The sequence below is a fragment of the Podarcis melisellensis genome, assembly GCF_964234715.1.
Source record: "Podarcis melisellensis genome assembly, chromosome: 15".
Taxonomy (NCBI): Eukaryota; Metazoa; Chordata; class Lepidosauria; order Squamata; family Lacertidae; genus Podarcis; species Podarcis melisellensis.
Window position 1 is genome coordinate 15,646,453 of NC_138532.1, and position 26,582 is coordinate 15,673,034.

The 26,582-nt window shown below is 47.2% G+C and overlaps 2 protein-coding genes across 6 annotated transcripts in view; one reads left to right on the forward strand and one right to left on the reverse strand.

Moving 5' to 3' along the window:
- On the reverse strand, nt 1-24,098 carry SMIM35 (small integral membrane protein 35). Of its 4 annotated transcripts, none has more exons than XM_081891237.1 (4): nt 23,859-24,098; nt 5,770-5,886; nt 2,059-2,092; nt 1-1,473 (listed from the first exon to the last, which is right to left on the reverse strand). In XM_081891237.1, the coding sequence occupies exons 1-4, from the start codon at nt 23,863-23,865 to the stop codon at nt 1,344-1,346; spliced, it is 288 nt and encodes a 95-aa protein (XP_081747363.1). In that variant the 5' UTR covers nt 23,866-24,098; the 3' UTR covers nt 1-1,343. The 4 variants fall into 4 exon arrangements, 3 of the variants coding, with proteins under 3 accessions (XP_081747363.1, XP_081747362.1, XP_081747361.1); XM_081891236.1 differs by lacking the exon at nt 23,859-24,098 and adding an exon at nt 7,880-7,936; XR_014163361.1 differs by lacking the exon at nt 5,770-5,886 and having other exon boundaries at nt 1-1,449.
- The window catches only part of TMPRSS4 (transmembrane serine protease 4), a 21,096-nt gene continuing 10,436 nt past the window's right edge, over nt 15,923-26,582 (forward strand). For both annotated transcript variants that reach the window (XM_081891060.1, XM_081891059.1), the window contains exons 1-2: nt 15,923-16,062; nt 25,478-25,511. In XM_081891060.1, coding sequence (XP_081747186.1) covers nt 16,060-16,062; nt 25,478-25,511 — 37 coding nt within the window. In that variant the 5' untranslated portion in view covers nt 15,923-16,059. The remainder of the gene's footprint in view (nt 16,063-25,477; nt 25,512-26,582) is intronic.

Consider the following 26,582-nt stretch of genomic DNA (forward strand, 5'->3'; position numbering starts at 1 on the left):
GAGCTGTTGAATTTTTCCGAGGGTGGCTCTTTGAGTAAAACAATGAAGGTACGAGCAGGCATTTTCTTGCAAACCCCCAGCTCTATAAATAATGCCCAGCACTATTGTTTCTTCCCAGGAGAAGCTCCCCAAGCTTCTATGGGTGGAGGGTCTTTCTCAGCCCTTCAATCCAAGGCACAGATTAATAGGAGATGCCAGGAGCTAAACCGAGGCCTTGAAAAAGCAAAGCCACCAAACCACAGCCTGCCATCGCCCCAAGGACACTTCATAGAGTTTTCTCTAGTCTGCCCTGGTGACCTGCCAAACCATGAATCATGGGGCCTCAGTGCAATGTGACACGGAGCTACTGCCTGGTCAGTGGGGCAATGCCAAGCATGGGTGCAGAGGGACTTCTTGGTAGGTTCCACCATCTGGGGTAGAAAGGAGTCAGATCCCTGCTACTGGCTACTCCAATTCATGCCATTCATACACTTCGCAGAAGGGGACAGTGTCCTGTTTTTGAGCATTGAATGGGGTGAGATGAAGGCTGACCAAAGCAGCAAAGAACTTTTTCCCAAAGAGGGAAACTTTTTAGCACTGAGAGGCAACCAGCTTGGTGCCTTCCAAGTCAGGGGCCCATTTTTCCTGAGAGCAGGGGCTGGGAGCCAAGAGTTGGTCCAGCAAGCTGGCGATGAACAGCAACCAGGAACCAGAACCAAGGAGCCAGCAAGTGGAAATCCTGGGATGGAGTCAGAACTAGAGAATACCTAGGAAGGCAAAATGACGACCCTCTCCTTGTCCAGGGAGGTTCAATGGGCAGCCTGAGTAGGCAGAGCTAGCTCAGTACACTTACTGCTAAAAACATGGCAACCTGCACGTCTGTGCCTCTCCACATGGGGCAGCTGCACAGAACCCAGAGGCTGCCTGGCAGCTTCTGACAGAGCAGAGGGATATTCTGCAAACTTCTGGTTTCATCTGGATGCTTGCACAATCTCCTGAGACCTATCCAGAGATTCCAACGTCCTCCAGCCCTGCTCCCTATAAGTGGTTGTTTAGGGACTGTGTCAAAAGTCCTGCAACCTCTCTCACAGAAAGCCAGGAATAGCTGAAAAAACTCTCTCCCATTTTATGCACACATATTGCCCAGACCCTTGAGCTGTGCAGGGTGTGAAAAGATGGCACCAACAGTGGTAGTCTGGGTGGAACAGCAGCACGACCAAGCAGCTATATGCACAATGGCTACTGCTGTCCAGCTGGTCCAAGACTCCTGGGAGACTTCTTGGAGAAGCAGTTGCCTGAGCTCCAAGATCTTGCTGGGAAAGAGAGTCACTGAGACCAGATTCAGAGTTGGCAGCTCCTCAGACTTAGGTGCCTCTGTCATGGAACCGCACGTAGCCACTTCCTGCTTCACGCATGGAGCCACTGATGGTGAAGGGAGGGGCCAGTTCCACCTCCACCGATTTCAGGTTGCTAAAGGGGACAAAGACAGACAGACTGACGGTTGCCCACTCCCTCTTTTTCTCCTAGAGCAGGCTTCCTCAACCTCGGCCCCCCAGATGTTTTTGGCCTACAACTCCCATGATCCCTAGCTAGCAGGACCACTTGTCAGGGATGATGGGAAATGTAGTCTCAAAACATCTGGAGGGCCAAGGGTGAGGAAGCCTGTCCTAGAGTACTGTTAGACAGGCACACCCAGACACACGAGAGAACAGGAGACGAGAGTTTTAACATGTTGGTTCCAGTTGGCAAAGATGGAAACAAAGCCAAAATGGAAGTAATTCATCAAAACAGTAGAAATTGGTGTAGGAGTATGCAATATGTTAAGCCCCACAGAGGACTTCGTCTGGCCCTCTGCTGGCCCTCTCCTGGTTTTTTATTGTGAGCAGTCGCTGCAATGGTCTGGCATGTGCAGTCAGCTCACTGTGCTTGAGGGGCCCCCCCTGTCCCTCCTCCCTCCCTCTGTTAATAGTGACCATCACCCTGCAGAGGATCCAAGCTCAGCTAAAAGCTTGGGGTCATGCAGAGTTTCATTGCCAGATGGGCCTGTGGTGTGGCATGTAGGTGAGTGCCTTTACATACCGGATATGGTAAAGGTTGAAGACAAAATTAGGCCCTGGAAGAAAAAGAAGAAGAGGGAGTCAAGGAACTGTTAGGAGCCACAAGATGGACAACATACCCTCCAACATTCCTCCCATGAAAATAGGGGTGTCCTAAGGGAAAGCGAGACATTCTGGGATCAACTCAGAAACTGAGATGGCTTCTGTAAATCCAGGACTCTCTCGGTAAAATAGGGACACTTTGAGGGTCTGTGACAGCAGCTCTTGGAAACACAAACATGGAGCCCACAAGTTATGGAGTGGGCCTGAGAGTCCCACAAGAGGTGACGGTGGCAGAGATCCCTGAGCAGAGCTCCTAAACTAAAAGAGCACATGTAGTTGTGTGAGGCCTACAACTCCCATGATCCCTAGCTAGCAGGACCAGTTGTCAGGGATGATGGGAACTGTAGTCTCAAAACATCTGGAGGGCCAAGGTTGAGGAAGCCTGTCCTGTTGTTGTTTAGTCATTTAGTCGTGTCCGACTCTTCGTGACCCCATGGACCAGAGCATGCCAGGCACCTCTGGTTGAAACTCTCCACTATGACCTGTTCATCTTGTGTGCCCTGCTCGGCATAATTCATAGCTTCTCTGAGTTCTTCAAGCCCCTTCGCCATGGCAAGGCAGTGATCCATGAAGGGGAAGCCTGTCCTAGATGTGCCTAAAAGAGCACATGTAGTTGTGTGAGGCCATAATTCAAAGCTGGGCTGTCCTAGTTGAGGAGGATATGTATGTTAACCAGGGGAAGGCAACCTAAGGCCCTGGGGCTGGATGCGGCCCGATCGCCTTCTCAATTCAGCCCATGGATGGTCTGGGAATCAGCATGTTTTTTACATTTGTAGAATGTGTCCTTTTATTTAAAACACATCTCTGGGTTATTTGTGGGGCCTGCCTGGTGTTTTTACATGAATAGAATGTGTGCTTTTATTTAAAATGCATCTCTGGGTTATTTGTGGTGCATAGGAATTCATTCATCCCCCCCCCAAAAAAAAACATAGTCCGGCCCACCACATGGTCTGAGGGACAGTGGACCGGCCCACAGCTGGAAAAGGTTGCTGACCCCTGATTAACTATCCTCTCTCCACTGCATTGTTTTCCTAGTCCAAATCACACACATCCTGAGCTGCTACTTGCCACATACAGGGACTGTGTGGGAAATAATAATAATTATAAAATTTTATTTATACCCCGCCCTCCCCAGCCAAGACTGGGCTCAGGGCGGCTAACAACCAATAATAAAAACATGTTGATTAAAATACAATTTTAAAAACAAGATGGAAATACAACATTGAAATATTAGGATTCAGCCTCTTCATGGCAATTCATGTGAAACCCAGAGTCTGACCTCGCTTTCCCACCCTACCCCAGTGTGGCCTTATAGTTTTTAAAAAGTGTGGATTTTAACACTTGGACTGTCCAGAGTGAAACCCACAGGGATAACTGGAAACTCTTCGCAGTCCTGGGGATCTTGTTGAAATCTCCCTTCCTCTGCTCACCTCAGCTGCTTCTGCTCTTCCCTCCCCTTGTCATGCTTTCAAAAATACCCTGTCATGCTGGCAAAACCCCTCAGGATGAGTCAGCACCAATACGACCCGCTTTGTGAAGTTTCACTCCTGACGAGCTGGAATTTCAACAGCCCAGGCACCTCTGTGCTCTGTTGACGCAAGTTCCACATCTGTGCCATTGAACATCTGGAGTTTGCTGTCCATGAGACCTTCCTCACCAGTTGAGGGTGTGATAGGAATTTTATGGTCTTAGATATATGGCAACGTTCATAACCACACGTACATAGATCAGCACAGGAAAGCCAACCTGGAACCATTTTGATTCCTAAACTGAGCAAATGTTTCTCTGCATGGTCAAAATGGAAAAGCCTCCCCATTGTCTCTTCCTTCACAAATCCTGTCTTAATCTGTGTTTGAATAAGGGTGTGAGCCTTATCATTACAAGTCTGCCCAGGCTCCCCAAGAAATCCAATTAAGTAACCTGCCAGACAAGAAATAAACAAAGCGACAGGAGAAAACAACATGCAAATGTTCTGTTTTAGACCGCCTTATCTGAGGGGTGGTCTTAGGTTACACCCCTTCTGTGATGAATGCATAATGTTTCTGGGGGTGGTCTTGATCTACAGGGTGGCAATTTCAATAGTCTTTATAAGGCCTTGCAGGCCATTGTTCTGGGTCCTCTTCCTCTCCTGCGTGTGAGGGGAGCACCCTGTTGCAACAGATCAATAAAGATCAAGCTTACTAGCTGCTTTGCTTCTCAATATTCTCTGGTTGGCCTCTGTTATTTTCTCCTACCAATAGGGAACCTATGTAAGGACTCTATATGGGCTCTTGGATACCCCATAAGGGAAAAGGGCATATTTTTATTTACAACAAGGGGTAGCTCAACAATGACAAGGGCAGTATTTTGGCAGACTGATTGCTCGGGGAGACTTCCAGTCTTACTTTGTAGACACTTTACATGGTATCTTGAGGTTTAAATAGAGGCAATGTGCTTTGAAATGTAACCCGGCTAATGCTAGTCATTTTCTTGTTTTAGAATGTAATATGGATAGCTCAGTTGGTGAGAGCGTGGTACAGATAACGCCAAGGTTGCCAGTTTGATCCCCGTGAGGGACACCTGCATATTCCTGCATTGCAGGGGGTTAGACTAGATGATCCTCAGGATCCCTTCCAAGTCTATGATTCTATGAACCTATCATTCTATGAATTATTTCTAAATGTTCATCTAGACATATAAATTAGCATATGAAAAGTGTGTGCAAATTGGTAAACCCCTCTATGTGGACATATTAACCTGAGTCATTAGAAGCTAGCCCCAGCAGGAAATGCTTCTGGAAAGTCTTCATGTTGTTGCTTTGTAATGGGATAATTTTTATTTGCATTTTACAGTGTAACTGCAGACAACAAATTATTTATGTAGATCACAAAGGTTATGTGTGTTTATGTAACTAATACATTTCAGTTTACATCACAACTGAGCAATAAAGTAACATACAGTAGTAACTGTTAGAAAAGATAACAGTAGACCTGCCCGTAAACTCACAGAACATTAGCTGGCTCATAAAAATAAATCATACCTGTACCAGTAAATAATAATAATAATAATAATAGGCATCAGGAATAAGCATCCCTTGTTACATCAAGAAGAACCATACAATATTATTACACAAGACGTATTGTATTAGCCAGATGCATTTATATGCGAGAGGCAAATTTTGACCATGTTCCTCTTTGCTAACATACATAATAAAACCAAACCATGCTGATGTGAAGCTGTCTTTCTTCCTCTGACCTCTGGAACCCCTTAGTTTATACATTAACTTTTCTAAAAGGGCTGTTTCCTGTACTTTGTTGTACTGATATGTGACTCGAGCACCTGCCAGGTCTCTCCAAAACTGGGCAATTGTAGCTCTAGCAGCCATCAGTAAATGAACCATTTGCTCTGTATTGGAAGGTCCTCATGCCTTTGGGGGGAAAAGAGGGTCCATGGGTCATGTGTGGGGAGCAGATATAGCCAGGGCAATAGGCAAGCGTCATGGCTACAGCAGTTGTGTGGAAGCCCCCAGCCTCTGCTACAGGGCCAGCCCTGGGCTCTCACTACACTACACTACACTACACTACACTACACTACACTACACTACACTACACTGCAACTGCAACTGCAACTGCAAACCACACCCCATACTTACTGTTCCAGCAGTGTCCTTCCTGGTACCACCTTGCAATGGTATAGCTAAGGACACCAAGGATCAAGAGGGAGAGACTGATGCCAAGGATGAGGCCAAGAATGCTGACCGGCTCCCCTTCTGAAAAGACAAAGAGCCCCACAGATGGAATCCAGTCAAAGGAAGACATGGAGGAGCCTTCTTATCCCCCAAGGCTGATAATGGGTGATTGTAGGTGTTCGCTCTTAGGGCTGTATTCAATTCAGAATTGACCCATTGACATCAATAAACCTAAGTTAATTATGTCAATTAACTTCCATAGGTCTATTGTCAGTAGGACCAGTGTTGAATACCACCCTTAGTGCCTGCCCCCCCGCCCCCGCAAAAAGAACGGGATTTATTTATTCCAAGCATTTTATACTAGCTTTTAATCATATTCCCAGTTCAGTCTGCAAAAAGAACAAACAATTGAAATGTACTTTTAAATAAATTAATTAAAGCTAAAAACACAAAGTTATATTTCAGCGTTGTTTTATTGTGTCTTAATGTTGTTTTGTGTTGAAGTTGTTGAAAATTGCTTTGGATTATTCATAAAAGACAAGTGGCACTGAAAAAGAGATTGATTTAGAAATGAATGCACATACAGAACAACCCCTCCCCCCCCAAGACCCACCCCTTGTAGCAGGAGAAAACAAAGGATACCAGAACAAAGTTTTCTGGAAAAACAAACTTTTTGTCAGCACTGGCTGAGGCACTTTGAGCAGAGAAATGCCACTATCCAGGGTGCTTGCTCATAGTGGGAGCTTCTCACTGTGTTTTCAGGGAGCACCCTGCTGGCCATGCCAGGAGTAGCAGGATGGCCTTGAATTTTATTTAATAACTTAAAAGAGTTCTTACCTGCCCTCTCTGCAAGGTCCCCAGCAGCATGCCAAGATTGGTTGCCTCTATGCATGTGTGTTGGGTGAATGCTTTGGGTCCAGATCATCCAGCTAGGACAATCCAATCTCCTGAGAATTAGGGTTTGTGATATTAGGGAAAGCCTCCCCCCTTTTCCCCGGATAAAGAGAAATCTGCAAAGTCAAAATCTGCCTTTGCTCCCTCTCAATCTATTAAGTGAAAGGAGGGGGACCTTCATATGAGCACAGTGTCAGATAACCTGCCTCATATAACCAACATGCTTACGTCTAATGTATGAAAGGGTTAAGTACATAAAGTAAACTGTCCTGCCAGGCTCAGCTCACCCTGGGAGGGATTAGGTCAAGTCTTTGTTCCCCCAGTCTACCACATGAACTCAGGTTAAGCAGGCTGCTCCAATTTAGCTGCATGGCTCTAACAAGCTTTTCTTGTGATCCTAGACTTTAATTTAGGAACTTTCCCCACTAAGCTAAGTTTTACTGCCCGTGGCACCTTTTTCTGAATGCTGTATGGAAGAGCACAGGAATCTGACTTTTGGAGAGTTTGTAAGTAAACATTTTAAAATTATGCAATGTGTGGTCTTTTTCTATGTTAGGAGAAGAGCAAAGTTTTGGAACTCACAAGGGCATATTTTAAAGGTCTAGCAGCCTGTATTTCCACACTTTGCTAAATATTTTGTGATTTTAAATCTCTCACCAAAGACTACATGCCCCAAACTTGGACCTTATCAGAAATTAGACCTTTCGTACTTATATTTTTCCCTTGCAACCAACACACAGCTACCCCTGTCTAGGGAGGTTATATGGGATTGTGGGTCTGCTGCTGCCTGACAGAACTATATGCTGTTTGCCTCCATCTATGGTCTCCTTGTATACTTCTAAATAAAGCAAATACTACAAAACTACAAAAACACCATGCATCTCCCGTGCTGTTCCTTATCCATAACACAGCTGGTTGCTCTGCCCTAAAACTTCTGGCCACTCAGAGAAGTGTCACGACAGTGGGAAACACATTGTGAAGGTGCCACCTCCCTGGTCCTTTAGGGTCAGACACCTGTGGAAGAAGCTTGGTTCCATGAGCTGTGCTGTGCTCCATGCAGTGTGAAACTCATGCAGCACCCATGTTCATTGGAAGTGCTCAGAGGAGCACCCAGAATACCCTCCCCTTTTAAGAAAAAGCCTTGAAGCCTGGAGGGAAGATAGGTGTCCCCTGAATTTACCTGTGTTGGGGTCCATCCTTTTCCTCTGCAGTCCAGCTCTTCAAACAGGAGCTCTCCCTCCAGTCATCCAAGCCAACAACCTGCCTGCCTGCCCCTGCTTTGCATGCCTCTCACCTCTTAGCTGTGGCCACTCCCTAGATGTTGACGCAGAATGTTCCACGTTGCAGGCAAAGCTACTTCAAACATGCCACTTTGTGGGTGACAGAATCACAGCTGGCTCCAGTTCCAACAGAGGAGGTGGCTGGACCTCAAGTCAGGCCCAAGAGTGGCCAGGGGTAGCAACCCTGCAGTCCTCCACAGAATCTCTAGGATGCCCCTCTGCTACAAGAAAATCATGGGGATTAACTTGGGTCAGTTACCTATTGAAACCCTTTCGCATGCAGGGCAAGCAGAGTTTGGCATGTAATCTTGGTTAAAGAGTAGACACTATTGGTTGCAATCACACACAGAAAGATGCTTGTAGAGTGTGAAAAACAGGCATAGGTAAACTTGGCCCTCCAGATGTTTTGGGACTACAACTCCCATCATCCCTAGCTAACAGGACCAGTGGTCAGGGATGATGGGAGTTGTAGTCCCAAAATATCTGGAGGGCCGAATTTGCCTATGCCTGGTGAAAAATAACAACGTAGTTTATTGTAGAAAATACTTTTATAACTTGGGTATAAAAGTTTCTAGTTCTAACCTAGCTAGCTAATCTGAAGAAGAACAAGGCACCCATGCCTGAGGATAGCTCAGTTGGTAGAGCATGAGACTCTTGATCTCAGGGTTGTGGGTTTGAGTCCCACGTTGGGCAAAGGATCCCTACATTGCAGAGGGTTGGACTAGATGACCCTCATGGTCCTTCCAACTTGCTCCTTGGTTCTTCCAGAGGACGATTCAGGATTGACCTCTCATCTTGAGGTCCAAGAGAGGTGCGGGGAGGAGGAAGCTATAAATAGGATGCCACTTAAGACAGATCAGTCTAACATCCAAGAGATAGAGTGGTCAGCTCAAGAGGTTAAAGGTACAGGGAGGGTCTGAGAATCTGGAGGTCCCTAGTCATAATCCATGCAAACCTCATGTCTGCAAACATCCATCAAAAATAATCACCTGGCCATTGTTGCATGCAACTGAATCTTCTGGCCCCTAAGAATAATAATCACACAAAGCAACCAAGAGTCATCAAACAATATTATTAAAATACAATGAGGTGGGGGAGAGTCTCTGGAAAAAAAGATATCATACCCAAAGAACAGCATAGTCCAGCTGAAAGCTCCTCAGCACCAATAAAACCCTAGAGGGAGCTCAGAACCACTTATCTGATATGGAGAGGAGCAAAGAAGAGCCTCTGCCTGCTTATCTCCTGCTCAGCCCCAGTCCAATGCAGTCACTTTTAGGAAGGCAGAGTGAGGACAGGGTAGGGGCAAATTTTGGCCTCCCACCTCTATTATTTATTTAATTTCCTTAAGGCATCTGTACCCTGCTTTTTGCTACTTGTCTCAAAGCGACTTACAGGAAGGAGTAAAACATACAGCACATGCAATTTGAAATATAAGTGAACGCATCTGAAAATTGGGGGGCAAAACCCAACAACCATTGGGACAACTTTCATAGAGCAAAGGCCTCCTGAAATAAGATCCTTTTCACCTGGCACCTATCACTTAACAAGGATATGTGGAGGTAGGGTTAAACTGTGTCTATTTGGCAAAAGATGAAAATACACTGTGCACATGCATGGGTTACTCTTATCTATCTGCCACTATAATTTCACATGCTCCAGTGCTACGGCCTGCCCCGTCTTATGTCATGCTTCTTAGGACACCCAGCTTGTTACTTTCAGCTCTGAGTGTCAGCAACCTAGCTCCACTCCTGGGTCCCAGGCAAATATCTTTTCCAGCCTGACTACTTACAGGAATGGGCCACTGAGTTCTGGCCTCTCAGCTTGTGGTTGCATTAGACAGGCAGTTCCTCCAGTTCCTCCTTATCCCAGTCTCTTTGGACCTTCTCTCTTGTCAACTCCAGCCTGGGGGAGGGAACCAAAGCACAACCCCCTCCACAATCATGTGCTCTGGCTGCCCAGTGGCCAGAATGAGCGTCCTGCAACCTTTCCATTTATGCAACCAGCAGAGCTTTTGGCATCATCTACACCTCAGGAAAGGGCCTTTCCAAGCCATGTTTGTACAGCTGGGGACCAGAGGGGGCATGCACTTTCCCACACACCTCCCCACCACCTCTGCCCATGAAAACAGTCCTGCATGACGAATTGCTGCTCATTAGATGAAATCTTAGCCCATTCATGGACTGAGCTAACAGAGGCTGGCAGGGCCCGCAGGAGGGGTCCTGCTAGACAAACCCGTTCCTAAGCAAACTCTGGCACACAATGAGAACCCTCCACAGCCCCAACTCCCTGGGCCTTGCTGGTGAGAAGGACGCCAAACAGCATGGGTGAAACCTGACCCAAACTGAGGCCAGCACCCATCACCCAGCAGCTGAGGTGCTTCTCTCTGAACCAGAGGCTAATCACCACTTTCAATCTTTCTGGCCCTTCTCACCAAATACAAGAGTTGTTCAGGTCTGCGTCTCTAGTTCCAGGGGCCTCCCGCCCTGGACAGTGCCTGTGCAACCTCACCACATACACTAAGGCAGGGGGTGGTGAGACACCTTCATGCTTCTGTAAGTTTCTGTCTTCCGCCTGCACCACCACAAGTTGCTCTAGCACGGAAGCACGTCTGTCTCTGAGTCAGAGGAGCTCAGAAAATATATCTGACTGCCCAGCCAGTGTGTGCCCAGCTCTAGATTCCTGCAGCCTCTCCTGAAACTGCCCAAGGCTCTTCCAGTGGAGTGTACTTCCCTCCGAAGGCTGTTAGTCATGGTGCATGACTCTGTCTTCCATGGTCCTTATCACAGAACGGAAGGCTGCAGGAGTTGAGTCAGTTGGTTCCCACACTCAGATTAGGTATACAGTGGTACCTCGGGTTACAGACGCTTCAGGTTACAGACTCCGCTAACCCAGAAATAGTACCTCGGTCATGGCGGAAATGACTGGCAGAATCCGAGACCAGGGAGAAGAGTTGGTGGAAGAAGATTGGAGGAAATTTAAAATTTATCTACAGAAACATTGTAAAATTTTTGAATGTTGATGACATTGAAATGAACTGAAGGGGTTCTAGCAACAAGGTTAAAAATAAGATTGGATTGATAATAGATAAATTAATTGGATATGAATTTGCTGAATTAATTTTTAAAAGGGATACAAAAAAGGGAGATGTGAGGAAGTCAGGAAAATAAGTAAATCAAAGAGGAGAAATCAAAAAGAGGGATTTTGTGTTTTCTTTTTAGTGTGTTTTTTTCCTGCTTTTTTCTATAAGCTAAATGTTTGTATTTTTTGTATTTTGTAATTTTATATTTTTGTCTATGTGTTTTTTCTTTTTTCTGTTTGTTGTTATTCCTAAAATTTAATAAAATATTATTATTTTTTAAAAAAGAAATAGTACCTCGGGTTAAGAACTTTGCTTCAGGATGAGAACAGAAATCACGCAGCAGTGGCACGGCAGCAGTGGTAGGCCCCATTAGCTAAAGTGGTGCTTCAGGTTAAGAACAGTTTCAGGTTAAGAACGGACCTCCGGAACAAATTAAGTTCTTAACCCGAGGTACCACTGTACTGTACATGGACACCTGGCTGCTGGGATAAATAAGAGGAAAGGAACTCACCGCCAAGTTTCATATGAGTCCTTCATCCAAGGAAGCCACCATCATTCGCTTTGCCTTGAGACTCAGATAGGCAGCAAAAACACAGGAACTGGCAAGGTCTCTGCACTCCTGCCGCACCTATTGAATCTTGGAGTCTTCCAACCTCACCGACTCCCCCCCCCCCAATTAAAAAGCTCCTTCAGGTAGCACAGCACCAAGTGGCTGCACATTGACAGGCTGGCAGAAGGTTGGGAGGACGTTTGAGTGGTGTCTGACCTAATCAAAAGTTCTCAGTTACACCGCAAACCAGACACAATGTGAGTCTGTTGCATTCAGGCAGAATGAATTAACTGCACTGTCGCTTAAGTGCACCCCAAAGCCTAGACCCCTCCTCCTCTCTTCTCTTGAACTAGGATACAAACCCTGCTGCAGGCTTGTGTTTGGAGTCCTGTCAGGGAGGCATTTATAACCCTGTTTGATAATTCCACCTGTCACTGTTTAGTTTGACAAATGATATGCCTCCTGTTCTATTTTTAGACCAGAGGTTCTATTGTTTCTGATGGCTGTATTCTTATCCTGCAGCTGCCATTTGATTTGACTATTGATAATTTTTTTTAGGGTGAAGGGCAGGTTATAAATATGTGAAATAAAAACAAATACATAATAGATTTGAGTGACGGGCAGAGGAACGACAAGTTCTGATTTAAGCACTGCTTGTGAAACGGGCCTTAATCCCTGACTCTTGCAGGCCTGACGTAGGGCTGTGTTTTGGTCAAGAGGAAGATCAGGATTCACATACACAAGAGCACATATTTCCTCTTCACAACATTTGTTGTGTGCACAAAACATCCAAGGCCCCTGAGTCACCTCAGCTGTGCCCAGGCGAAAAATGTACAGATCACACCCAATTTTCATTTAGAAGGAAGCAGGAACTGCACTGCTGCCCTGCCTCCATGCCTATGAATGTTCAAATCACTGATAAAACAATGTCTACTATCATTTGCATTGCAAAGGCTGGAAAGGCAGGCTGGGGGGAGGTGTATGGATGTGCTGCCACTCCTATTCTGGATACAACCTCAGTAGCCTCCCAAACCTAGACCGTCTGCAAGAGATTAGGATCAAGGAACTGGGAGTAATCCACCACAACTCTTTCCCTCACTCCCTTCGTGGTGGCCCAGCCCAGATTAGCTCCCTACAAGTCCCAGCATAGGAGCCACCTCCTAAGGGCTGATGGGGCTGCCATCCTCCCCCCCGAAAAAAAATTGAGGGGGCCGTCCCTAAAAGTTGATGGTCATTGGCATTCAAATGGTGTGTGTGCGCTGCATCATGTGATCAGTTACGCAGAGAAGGCCTTACCTGGACACCCCCAATATTTTATTCAAATTGAGCCCTGGGGCCACATTGGAGCAATCGAGCCTGCGCCTGAAAGCAAGGGGTGCTTCAATGCCTCCCACCCCTGCCCCTAACATCTGGATTGTGCCCTGAGCTTTGAATACAGTCTCAGCTGGGTTGACACCTCCTCAGGGACTAGCATCTCGGACCAGTCTTTCAGAAGAGCTTGCTGAGGAGGCCTGTGGGCAGGTGAGGAGATAGCGCTGGAGGAAGAACTACGCCTCCTTCACCTGAGTCAACCTGGCTGAGTAATCGGCTCTTGGGGCACCTAGAGGTCTTCTCTGTTTTGACAGCAAGCTGTTTTTCCTTCTCGGCGAGAGCGCAGCAGCAGCCCAAACGGAGCGGCCTTTCGCAAGAGCTGCGAGCCTGCAGAGGGCTAGCAGAGCGCAGCTTGGTCTCTTCTGCTGACCTGAGTGACCCACCAGGCTCCCGGGTTCCCCGGGGTCTGTCTGGCGCGTTGACAGCCTCCTTTGCAAGAGACAGCCGCGTCCTGCAGCTCCTCCACCCGCGTCCCTACATTTGGCTGCACAAAGAGAGGGAGTTGAGGTCGTGGACTCGCCCTTGCTCCTGGTGCCCACGCCAACCCCCTCCTAGGCAGTCCGCTGGCGGTGGTGGATGATGCCGCCCGGCACCTCGTCCTTTCCAGGCGTCTCTCCGCCCTGCCTGATCCCGCCCGTTCTTCGGTAACTTAACAGGCCGGCAGAACGCATTGAGAAGGTGCCAAGGCAGTGGGCAGAGCCCGGCCCTGGCAGCTCCAGCACAGAGAGGCAGAGGGTGACTGGCAGGCAAGCAGGCGGGGCAGGGTGGGGCAGCCGAGGGCACCAGGAGGGCATCTCACACTGACGGCAAGGAGTCGCCCAGAGCGGGCGGGGCTTGGAAAACAGGCTTGCCGTGGGGCTTTGGGCACATTTGGGGGAAAGGGCGGAGAGCTTGCTGGCCCCCACCCCCATCGGACTTTGTAGGATGGGAACAGACAGGCCATCCTGTGGCCTCCTTTGGGTAGGCGGAGGGCTTGCCAGTCATTTCTGCTCTGGCTAACGCCAGATGTAAAACTCAGTTGGTTGGAGAGCGGTGTTGACAATGCCAAGGTTGCGGGTTCGATCCCCGTGAGGGACAGCTGCATATTCCTGCATTGCAGGGCGTTGGACTAAATGATCTTCAGGGTCCCTTCCAACTCTATGATTCTATTCGCTTCCCACCCCCGAAAACCCCAGACTGAAAGCTACCTTCCTCTCTCCAAGCCCAAGTTTCCCCAAGCGGGGGGAGGTAGTGGCGGGGCTTCATCGCTTTGCCTGATCTCTCCTTTTTCACCTGTTGATGAAATTATGCTTTGCACCTGGAAGCGCCTTCGCCTCGCTCACGTCTGCCAAGGCAGGCTGGCTTACAACCTGGGCAAGCGGAACCACTGCCTTTTCTGGGGGTCCCGCCTCACACCCACTCGGGTGTCACTCGTGGAAGAGGGAGCTTCCTTTCTTTCTTGTCGAGCTCTGGCCAGCCCCTCGACGTTTTGACAAAGGCTCAGCTACCCACCCACAAGCCAGACAAGCAGGCGGCAGGAATTGGCAGGGTCCGGTTTAGAGAGGAGCAAGAGGTCCGTCCCCAGGGCCCAGCACCTCTCCAGCATCTCCAGATCTGCCGCCTTCAATGTCTGTTTGATCGCATCAGTACCGCAAAGACTCTTTGCTCTCCTTCTGGGATTGTACCCCCAAGTGTGCTTTATAAACTGGTCTCTATCTATCATCTATCTATCTATCATCTATCTATCTATCTATCTATCTATCTATCTATCTATCTATCTATCTATCTATCTATATCTCTCTATCTATCTATCTATCTATCTCTCTATCTCTCTATCATCATCTATCTATCTATCTATCATCTATCTATCTATCTATCTATCTCTCTATCTCTCTATCATCATCTATCTATATCTATCTATCTATCTATCTATATCTATCTATATCTATCTATCTATCTATCATCTATCATCTAACTAACTATCTATCTATATCTATCTATCATCTATCTATCTATCTATCTATCTATCATCTATATCTATCTATCTATCATCTATCTATCATCTATCAGCTGGTATCTATATCTATCTATCTATTTATCTATCTATCATCTATCAGCTGGTATCTATATCTATCTATCTATTTATCTATCTCCATCTATCTATCTATCTATCTATCTATCATCTATCTATCTATCTATCTATCTATATCTATCTATCTATCTATCTCTATATCTATCTATCTGTCTATCTATATCTATCTATCATCTATCTATCTATCTATCTATCTATCTATCTATCTATCTATCTATCTCTATATCTATCTATCTGTCTATCTATATCTATCTATCATCTATCTATCATCTATCTATCTATCTATCTATCTATCATCTATCTATCTATCTATATCTATCTATCTATCATCTATCTATCTATCTATCTATCTATCTATCTATCTATCTATCTATCATCTATCATCTATCATCTAAGACCTCTGCAGACTGGCCTGAGTTGCTAGCGTCTCCTGTGTCCTTGGTTTCCCAATTCTCACCATCCACCTTGAAAGACTGTTTCTCCCATCTTCACCACCCCACCCCCGGGGGGTTCACTTTATGGACCACCTAGGCGCCAGGTATCCAAGGTCCCTTAGGGATGGAGGGTGTGCGCGCCTGTCTTTTGTGCTTTAGGAGGGAAGAGTGCCAGTCTTCCCCGACGCCCCATCCACCCTCCTTGCCAGGACTTCCCATTCGTGATAACTGCGGTGGGGGTGACTCACTCAGGCTTCACAAGTTAGAGGCAGGAGGAGGTGATGATGTTGCCACTGACAGGTGAGCGTCAGGTTACAACCCAGATCATCAGTCCCGTCTGACAACTCCAGCTGAGCCAAGTCTTAAGCAGGCGGCGGCGGCGACACAGCGCTTGCCTGACCTCACACTCACAGCTGGCACGAAGGGAGCGGACCGCTGGAGACCTGGAAAGGACCTCGGCGACCTGGAGAGCAGCACACCGGAGCCCTCTGGGCATCCCTGGTGACGACAAGGGCAACGCCTCCTGCCCATCTGTGAAGGTGACCGGAGAGAGAGGAGCCCCGCTTGCAACAAACATGGTAAGTGCTGTGTACTAAATTTGCTTTCTAGAAGGCAAGATGAGTCCTATGGACTCTTTCTTCTGACCCAGTTGCCTTTCAACCTTCTTGGAAGAAACCACAACACCTCCTGGTAACTGGGCAATAGGGAAGCTGGCAGGACCTTTGGGCACACAGACAGGAACTAATGGCAGCAACAATCTCCACTGTGAACAGCCAGGTGCTAATTAATACTCCCAGTTTGTGTGCTTATGTTGAATGAAAGACCAAAAGGGGTGTTTCTCTGTGTATCCTGAGCTGGCCACAACACCAGGCATTACCGGTAGTTTTCCACTGAGAGGCTTTGGAACTTACATACACAGTAACCAGGAAGCCCCTTCCCTATTTCCAGATTTTTTGGGGAGGGGTTGTGGCAGCAAAGGAAAGGTACTCTGCAGATGGTCAGAGGTGAAGCAGATGGATCAGAGTTGGTGTTTGTTGAAACAGACTGAGCCAAATGAAAGTCAGATTAAGTCTCATGGGGGAAAGTGAGGGGCCCTCTGTTCTTAAGGGCAGATTCTCAAAGCGAAAGAACATAGAAAAAGCCTTTTCCTGCTGGAACGGCAATTTCCAGCCATACGCCTCACAAGAGGGAGAGTGGGACAGTGATCGTGTTCTCCTGTTGTTTGTATCTGCCATCTGGTATTCAGAGGTATACTGCCTCTGGACATAGAAGTTCCACTGTGCTTGCATAGCAGGTGGACTTGGTCGTTCCTTCTACACTGCTTTGTGTCTGTGAAGAGTGTGAGCTGCAAAGTGGCCTTCTGAAATCTCAGTTGAAAGCATAGGTGTAGCCAATGGGGGAGCAGATGGGGGCAGCTGCCCCCCCCCCGATCAAGTACAAAATAGAAATACTTATCTAATTGACCAATCACATCAGTTCTGCCCCATCCCGCCCCAAAAAAATCCTATGTCTGAAAGCCCTGCCAGTTGTGAGGTTTAGAAAAGGATAATGTGTACATGAATTACCCTGAATATTCTGACGTGCTACATAAGTGCAAAGTAGTGGTGGTGGTAAAATGAGTGGTAACCTGTTAACAGAGCCTACAAATATGCAGGCAGCAAAGGAACCAGGAAGTGGCAGGCAGAGGGTGACAAGGAGACTTTGCTGCCTTCCGTTGCCCTGCTGCTGCTGCTGCTGCTGCTGCTGCTGCTGCTGCTGCTGCTGCTGCTGCTGCTGCTGCTGCTAAGTTCAGCTGGGAACCAGACACTTCTTGGAGCTGTCCTGCCCAGATGCACCCTGGGGCTCCCCAGTGACAATGGCACTATTAATGCCCTGCCAGGGAGCGTGCCTTTCCGTGAACCGACAGGACACCTCTTCCCCAGCTGCTAATCACCAGCAGCTCTTTATATAAGCCAACTGGCACCACTCAGACAGAAAGAGCAGCAGCCCTAATCGCTTCCAGGATCCACTTTAGATGTCACCCTGCAGGAGGGGTTTTCTGTGAATGGGAAGAAGAGACATCTGGGCCCAAAGAGAGGGAGGACTTCAACAGCGCCAGCTGAAGCAAGCTTTGTCACCCTAGAAGGCAGAGAGAAGGAGCCAGGCATGTCAGAGAGCACTGCCTGCCTCCCCAGGTTTTGAGCCAAAGCAAGGAATCAGTCCAGGTGCCTGTACTGCTAGGTTGGGTACTTGATCTTATTTTTCATATATTTGTAAAATGATCTTTTAAAACCAACTCTCCTGTGGCTAAAGAGTGGCTTTGTACCACTCAAAACCTGACTTAGCATTGCCCAGATTTAGCCTAATCGAGAGGTCTGTCACAATTTGATTGACATACTTTGTGGGTCCATCAGCTGGTGAGTCTTACAGTGGACATGCAGAGGTGTGAAGAAGAGCAGGTGTTCATCTTCCGAGGCTCATGCCATCTCTAGATTTACTTGCTCCTCCAGAGCAACCCTAAAGCAACTGGCAAGCCCCCATTCCCTCTGCTTCCTTTCCCCTGGACATTAGAGACCTCAAGACACCTCCAACCATAGAATCATAGAGTTGGAAGAGACCACAAGGGCCATCGAGTCCAACCCCCTGCCAAGCAGGAAACACCATCAGAGCACTCCTGACATATGGTTGTCAAGCCTCTGCTTAAAGACCTCCAAAGAAGGAGACTCCACCACACTCCTTGGCAGCAAATTCCACTGTCGAACAGCTCTTACTGTCAGGAAGTTCTTCCTAATGTTTAGGTGGAATCTTCTTTCTTGTAGTTTGGAACCATTGCTCCGTGTCCGCTTCTCTGGAGCAGCAGAAAGCAATGGGGTGGGTGCATGGGGTGCACTCCCATACTTAACCCAAGCAGGGCTCCATGGGAAATGGACTGAAGATTAAATCTTAGATTTAGATCTGAACTTCTATCCCATGTGTGTTGGAGAAATACAAAATGAAAACTGGCTATGAGTAAAACACTTATAAATTTAATAGCTTATTAAAACATAAGTTTAATAGCTTATTAAAACTTAGGAATTGCACAGTTATACCTTTTTATCCCTTTCATTTGTGGTATGCTGACGTTCCCCTGTTACGGAGAATGAACCACACTTTTTTAGTAAGATAAACTAAAAACAGGTTTACTTACATTTCAATGCAGGCAGCATATACAACAAAATAGTGTACGGAAAAATACTTCTATGTTATAGTAAAATAAAAGTTGGTAGTTTTAGCTAAAATGTTTGAAAGCAGGAGCTTTAGCCATGTGCGTCTGGTCAGCTTGGAGGCATGGAGGAAAGAGAAAGTCTCCTCACAGGCAAGAGGGAATATAAAGGATTGTCTCATTTGTTACAAAGTTCATGTTCAAATGAGGCAAAGGAAGGATCATGTACAGAGGCTCCTCTCTAGGAAGTTCAAGAACTCTCTGTCTACTAGCCCTGCGCTTTTCTAGCAAAACATGCATTTGTGATTTGGCTGCAAACCCCAACAGCTCCACAACACCCAGACAGCTGTAGGAGAATAAATCCCTCCTGTGTGGGTTGATGGCAGAGAAAAGGAAGGTAAATTTGGCTTGGTTGGCCCTGTGTCAGTGGCAGAGTATGGTCCCGCACTGCTTGGGGTGGGTGCATGGGGTGCACTCCCAAAGGGTGCTGGGTGTGCAGGGCACCCTTCCACACGCCACAGTTCAGGGTAGGAGAGGGGCAGGGAAGCTGCTGCCCACTGTCCTCCTGCTCTCCTTCCCTGGGCCAGAGCTGTGCCAGGCACAAGCGCCACAGCTAGGGCGCAGCTCCTTCTGGCGCAGAGCCAGGTTCCGATGAAGGAGCCTGCTGTGGGGGTGCCTGCTTGCACTCCCTCTCAAAATTGTGCCCAGGGCCACAGCACCCCCATGCTATGCCTCTGCCCTGTGTGAAATCAGAAACTCTTGATGTAAACACAGGTATGAAGCAGCAGGTAAGGCGGGTATCCACATGCAGCAGGTCCCCAAGGAGGAGGGCAATGATGCACACAGTCAACCAGCTGCACCAAAACTGCCATCTAGGGCCATGTGGCCACCCAGACAGCTCACAGGTGCCTCTTGGAGGGTAGGAGATGGCTGGGCATCTTCCCTCCCTCAGCAGATGCTTCTAATTTCTGGGTCAGAAGCAGCATCGCTTAGGAGCACAAGACAACTGAATTAGGCCAACCTGCTCCCACCACTGCCTGTGCATCAAACATGGCACAATCAAAGCAGGCTGATTTACAGGCACTGGTATTACTGCAGGGATGGATCAGCTACATATTCCACCATGTGAGTGCTGTTCCAACAAGAGTGAACAGACACTTTCAAGGCAGACAGCCTGACCCAAGGCACCCCTCTAGGCAGCCTGCACCACCAGCAGCAGCAACAACTGGCAATGGGCCCTATTTTTGCAGCTTTCTCTAAGTTAATCATTCATACTTCCTTCCACTGGAAGCCATTCCACCTGGCACCATCTAAGCAGCCAAAGAGGTGAGCCAGTCTCTTTCCTCCTCACCAAGAGTTGTACCTTTTTTTCACTTTCCACCTCCCTCCATCCACTCCATGCTAACGGAGTCGTCCCTTGTGCAAGGGAATGCCACACCAGGCAGCCAGCAGATGGTAGCAAAAGCCTTCTCCTTTTGCAACATCTGCTCTGGTGGGAAGACAGGGGAGGAGATCTCTTCTCCTCTCTCTCCCCCATCTGAGTCCCGCTCAACTTGTGTGGCAACTACAGATTAAGAAAGCTGGACAGTGTTTCTATCAGAGGGCGCACTTTAATATTTCTTCCTCTTTTCTCCCCAAATATCGGCGGAGATGAGATGCTAATTTGGAGCCCAGCAGTGGAATCCTTCCTCTGCAAAAAGTCAGCCAGAACACAAACACACATGTTCTCATTGGGTTAGCCTATTCCATAGACCAGAAGGGAGAAGTTCAGATTCCATGGAGCTTCAGATTTTCAGTTGACTTTTGCCTCTCTGTAAAAGAACGTCAGAAGACAGCCTGGCTGCAGCTGGACCATACCAGAGGGGCCCCATCTAGTCCAACAACCCAGAAAATACTCACCTTGGGAAACCCAACAGCAAACCAGACGCATTCAGGTGTGGGCCAGGGTGTTTTCACACTTGGCCACAGACCCCTTGACCCTCTCCCAATTTTTAAAATGCATTATTTAATGTTTTTACACTTTGCTTACAGGGGGACTTGATGTCCTGTTACTGGCGAGGTCAATGAGACTCCCCCTCTAAGTCACCTGGCATCTTCACTTGCCCAGAGGAAATTAATACACTGGGCCCAGAAGACCCTGTTGGCGTCAGAATAAGCCCTGACAAGAAGAATAAATTTTGCCCTGAAATTTTGCAAAGACAAATAGACATTTGCATATGCAAATCTGTATCATGAACAGCTAATTAATTGCTAGAAGGAGCTAAGCCACTCTCCTGGTTAGTAGCTCCCATGTAAACTAAGATCTCACCACAGCTATGCTCTGTTGTTTGTTTGTTTAAAGATGACCATAGATGTAATTCATTTTATTAAACCTGTATATCATCTTATACTAAAAAGAAGTCCCAAACAAATTTTTATATGTGATATTCTGTGTGCGCTTACCTGATACAGTAAAGCATTATACAGTGTATTAAAATGCACACTATCAACATATGAGCAATAATAAAAACACACACTAAAGCCCAACTTAAATGGCCGTTACAATATCATTATATCTGTTAATTTGCCTAGGAGATTAAAATATTTTTACCTGGTGCTGAACTAATAGTAAGGTTTATGCCAGGTGTGCCTCCCTAAGGAGACTGTTCTACAGATGGGGCACAATTATAAATGAGGACGATGCATGGAAAAGTGCCTCAGGTGATGAACACAGCAGGCAGTCTCATATGGGGCAGCCCTTGAGGAATTGAGGACCTGAGCTATATAGGGCTTTAAAGGTCAGAAACAGCACTTGCTATTTAACCCAAAACCCAATGACTGCGAATGCAACTGAGTGAGAATCAGTACTACAGTGGTACCTCGGTTTACGAACTTAATCCGTTCCAGAAGTCCATTCTTAAACCGAAACCATTCTTAAACTGAGGCGCGCTTTCCCTAATGAGGCATCCCGCCATCGGTGCCCTTCCACGGTTCGGATTATGTTCTTAGACCAAGTTAAGTTCGCAAACTGGGACACTACTTCCGGTTTTGCGGAGTTCGTAAACCGAATCATTCGTAAACAGGACTGTTCTTAAAGCGAGGTACCACTGTACAAGTTCCCACTTTCCTGTTTCCAGTAACATTCTGGCAACCGCATTCTGCTGTAAGTAAAGTTCCCAAGCCATCTTCAAAGGCAGCCCCACGTATAACAAATTGCCGCAATCCAGCCTATAGGTTAATAGAGCCTAGAAGAAGAGTTTGTATTTGATATCCCGCTTTATCACTACCCTAAGTAGTCTCAAAGCGGCTAACATTCTCCTTTCCCTTCCTCCCCAACAACAAAGACTCTTTGAGGTGAGTGGGGCTGACAGACTTCAGAGAAGTGTGACTTGCCAAAGGTCACCCAGCAGCTGCATGTGGAGGAGTGGGGAATCAAACTCGGTTCACCAGATTACGAGTCCACTACTCTTAACCACTACACCACACTGGCAACTAGGCAACTGAAGCAAAGCTATCTGTGTCCAGAACAAGACTGCAGCTGTGCCACCAGTCAAATTTGTTAGAAGGCACTCTCCCCCCCCCCAGGCCTCCAATGGTAATGTTGGATCCAAGAGTACCCTCAAGCTATCAGATCCAGAGGGTGACCAGCCATATGTGCAGTGGCGTAGCGTGGGTTGTCAGCACCCAGGGCAAGGCAAGTAATTTGCGCCCCCTAACTGTGGATTTGCGCCCCCTAACCCGTTGATTTGCGCCCCCTAACCCGTGGATTTGCGTCCCCTAACCCTAACCCCCAGATGTTGCGCCCGGTGCGGCCGGCCCCCCTTGCACCCCCCACGCTACGCCACTGCATATGTGTCAAGCCAAAGGCATCACTGGACAGCCCCATGACTGCCATGGAGACCATGCAGTCCTGAACTGCAATCCTGAAATTAGGAGGTTCAGAGTGGACACTGGAAACCCCTTGTACTAGTAGTCCTGAGAATCACAACAACCCACATCCAATATCACCTCTGTCGTTTCAGGAAGAGAGGCTGCTAGGAGCAATGTAAGCCATGCACCAACAGATTGCCTAGTTGTTCCATTTGCCCAACACCAAAGGAAGACCTTTCAAGATAAATCTTCCAACATGGCAAAAAACATTTTAAAACTATCTCAATTCAAAAACAAAACCAAGCAAGAGGCCACCACTCTGCACCTCAAGGCTAGTGGAGCTCTGGTGACAAGAGGGGCCCCTGAGGAGAGCATTAAACAACCAGGGGGTGACATCACCAAAAAGACCCTGCTCCAGCCTGCCTACCAGTCAAAGTGGGCAGGTTCATTTGGGTGCAGGAGCCCCTTGAGATGCCCTGATCCTGTGCTATATAGTCACTAGTCAGCCAGCTCTTTGAACTGTGTTGAGAAACAAAGGAGCCAAGGGGGGAAAGTTCTGTACTGGCAAAATATATCCTAGCTGGTCAGTTCATTTGTTAAAAGTTAATGTTTTCTTTTGTCTAGGGCCTAGGCCATCTGAAAATCAATAAATTGCCATTTTAAAAATATGTATCTTAGCTTCTCAGTTCAAATCAATATTCTGACTCCTTATTCTGAAGCAGATGACATTTCTAGGAGTGTTCATGGGCTGTAGTTAGTGGAAATGACCAAGGCAAAGATTGCTGTGTGAAGGTTTTCTCCACCTGGGAGGGTGACAGGTAGCAAAAGGTGCTTCGTGCCACTGTGGCCACTTGAGCCTCTAAAGAAGAGGCCAGATCATCCATAGGCTCTGACCTTGATCCTTAAGAGGGAATGCAAACCCATCCAGAACAGTCACTACCACCTCCCATCAGCTGAACTACCTACCCACAACAGCATCCCCATCCTGCCTGGACTGGGACTCAGTTTATTAGCCCTCATTCAGCCCATTAGTTCAACCTCCTTGAACCACTGCGACAGCCAGCCTTACTGGGTTTCAGCATCCCCAATTCCCAGTCCTGACAGCTGGCTCAGAAAGACACTAAGAGAGGTAGTATTGAAAGTCACCGAAAGGGCCAGGAGAACTCACTGGACCACATTTCCCCTTGCTCTCAGCAGTCGTTGGTTCGCCAGAGCAACCAAGGTGGTTTTGGTGGCAACCCCAGGTGAAAAGTCACATTGAACTGGACCTAGATTGTTTTCAGATACTGGGGGTTGGGGAGGGTTGCACCTCCAGTGCCCATTTCATATCAACCCAGGCCTTACCTGTCATTGCAAGATCCAAGAGTTGGCCCTGCAGGTAAATAAATGCTCTTGCTCAGGAGCAAAGGAGGCATTAAAGCGACTGATCTGGTGATGGTTTCCACTGCAGCAGCAATGGAGAGTCTCTTGGCATCATTGTCAAAAATGCCAGTCTAAGGCGAAGCCAAGCAGGATCTGGCTGGGCCCTTGGTTAGAAGCAGAGGGGCTGGCTTCTCACAAAGCAGAGGGCTTCCTTCCAGCTTCTTCATGCAGAGCTCAGGTGCTTTCTGTCTCGATGCAGGCTGCCAAGAGTAAGTTGGCAGTCTCCTAGCAGCAACCCAGCCTGCTTTCCTCAGGAGGACCTTTGCCTCCTGAGACTCCCCGCTCCCTCCTTTTCCTCCCTGCTGCTCAGGCAACAAGAGGACATGGTGGAAAGAAGCAGAAGACTCAACCTCCCAGGCCAAAACAACGTCGGAGCGTGGCTGTCGCAAAGGAATTGCCTGCTGAATCGATGTGGGCTTGGGTTCCAAGGTGGAAAATTGAGGGCTTTCCCTGGAGTAATGTCTCCTTAGCTGAGATTTAGTCTGTTTCCAGGGAACATGCACTGCACAGCTTGTGTATGTCAGTGTTAGAGATATAATGCATTCCCCACCAAACTTTGAGCAAACCAAGCAGCTTCTTCCAGTGTGTCGTTTATTTATTTATTACAGTTGTGTAATAAAGATCTTCCTCCAGAGAGTTCAAGGACAAGGCCTTGTGCACTGTTGTCTACCTCCCGCATCACCTATTTTATCTTAACAACCCTGTGCGGTAGGCTAGCCTGAGTGATTTGACCAAGTTCAATCAGTGAGCTTCAGAGCTGGGTAGGATATCGCCCCCTAGGTCTTCCCGGTTCTTGTCTGTCACTCTAACCAGTGTTAGAAACTTACATATTTAAGTTGGGCATCAAATGGCTCCTTAAATGAAGGTTACATTTGCCAAAACAGAATGTCCAGTACGACTCTAATTTTTTTCAAATGATGGGTTAAACATCTGGCTAGATAGATTTAACATCTGGTTAAACATCTGGCTAGATCAGATGACAACCTTGAGCTAGATTAAGAGCTTTGAGAACTTAAAGAAGACAAATCACTTGATTCAGGGGCAGCTCACGTATATATTGGCCAGTTCCTACCTTCTTTTCTTAACAGTGACTGCTCCTGCTCAGGCTGCACAGAAAAAGCCTTTCGGTTCCAGAAATTCATTCCAATTGTACAAATAAAATATAACTAATAGAATTCTACAGGATGGGGTATTAGTGTGTAAAAACAGTCCAGAATCAATCACCTCCAGGCCTGAACCTCCAGATGGTGATGTCGGGTGCCATCCTGGTGCTCCGGCATTGTCACTTGGTCACAAGTGGTCGAAAGCCAGGTGCAAAATGCTCCTGGCACCTGGGTTAATTTCGAACGCTGACTCTAACCACCACACCACACTGCCTCTCATCTAAATAAGTACATTGGATTGCTTCTCATCAGTGAGCCATACTTCCACAATGGATGGTATGCCAGTGTGGCATGGTGGGGGAAGGGTCCTCCCTGTTTTGCTTCCAGGGCTTTGCTGCCTTCCCCACCCTGAGGATAACATCTCCTTTTGCTTTTTAGGATAAGGACACTGAGCAGCCACTCAACAGCAGAGGTAAGAACAGAGGAGACCCGTTGAATTGTACCAGCATCCTCTTTCACACAGGAGTCGACCAGGATGCCTCTGGGAAGCCTTCAAGCAGGACAGAACATGCACACAAGAGCCCTGCCCCAATGTGGCCCCCCAAGAGTGGGTAATTCCAAGGCTGACTGCTTCTGGATGTGAAGGCAACACTAGAGCTATGATGGCAACAATCCCTGATTTATTCATTGCCTTCTGAACAACTGTCTCAAGGCGATGCACGCCAAAAATAGTTAAAAGCACAAAAACAGCAACCAAATTTAAAACTATACAAAGCAGGCACTTGTGGTAAAGACCCACTTTATCCAGCATAGCAAGTTGGTGGCAGTCTTGAATCTTCCAACATTCAGCTTTATGTGATTGGTGATTACGACAGTGAAGGCAGAGAATAGCCATTGTGGCTAGTAATTATTGACAGCCTCCTTCCTCTGAATTTGTTTAATCCTCTTTTAAAGGCATCCAGTAAGGAAAGACTACAACATTTGGGGCTTTTTGATTTAGAAAAAAAGATAAGTGGCATGGGGCGGGGAGTGGGAACATGAGGATGCATAAAATTATATCGTGTGGGTAAAGTGGTTGGACAGAACATTTTCTCCTTCTCTCATAATACTCTGGAAACAATCATGTATTGGTCCAGCAACAGTAGCAATAAAAACTATTCGGGGAAAATGTTTATATTTACAGTATAACCAGCTTCAAGCATATGCCTGAACCAGAGTGAAGAGAGGCATGTCTACCTTCATGACTGTTCATGGGGGTGGGACAGGAACTACTACTACTTCCTCTCCAGGAGAAGAGGGGAAATGACATCACACAGAGCCCTCTCTACCAATTATGTTTCTATGGCCTGATCATCTGCCTATCAGCAATACAGCTCTGTGATGATAGCCCCTTCTCATGATGTATTTTTAATCTTTGTTGGAAGCTGCCCAGAGTGGCTGGGGAAACCCAGCCAGATGGGCAGGGTACAAATAATAAGTTGTTGTTGTTGTTGTTAGCAAGAATATGCATTTGTTAGGACTGGCTCATGGGTGTAGTCAGGAT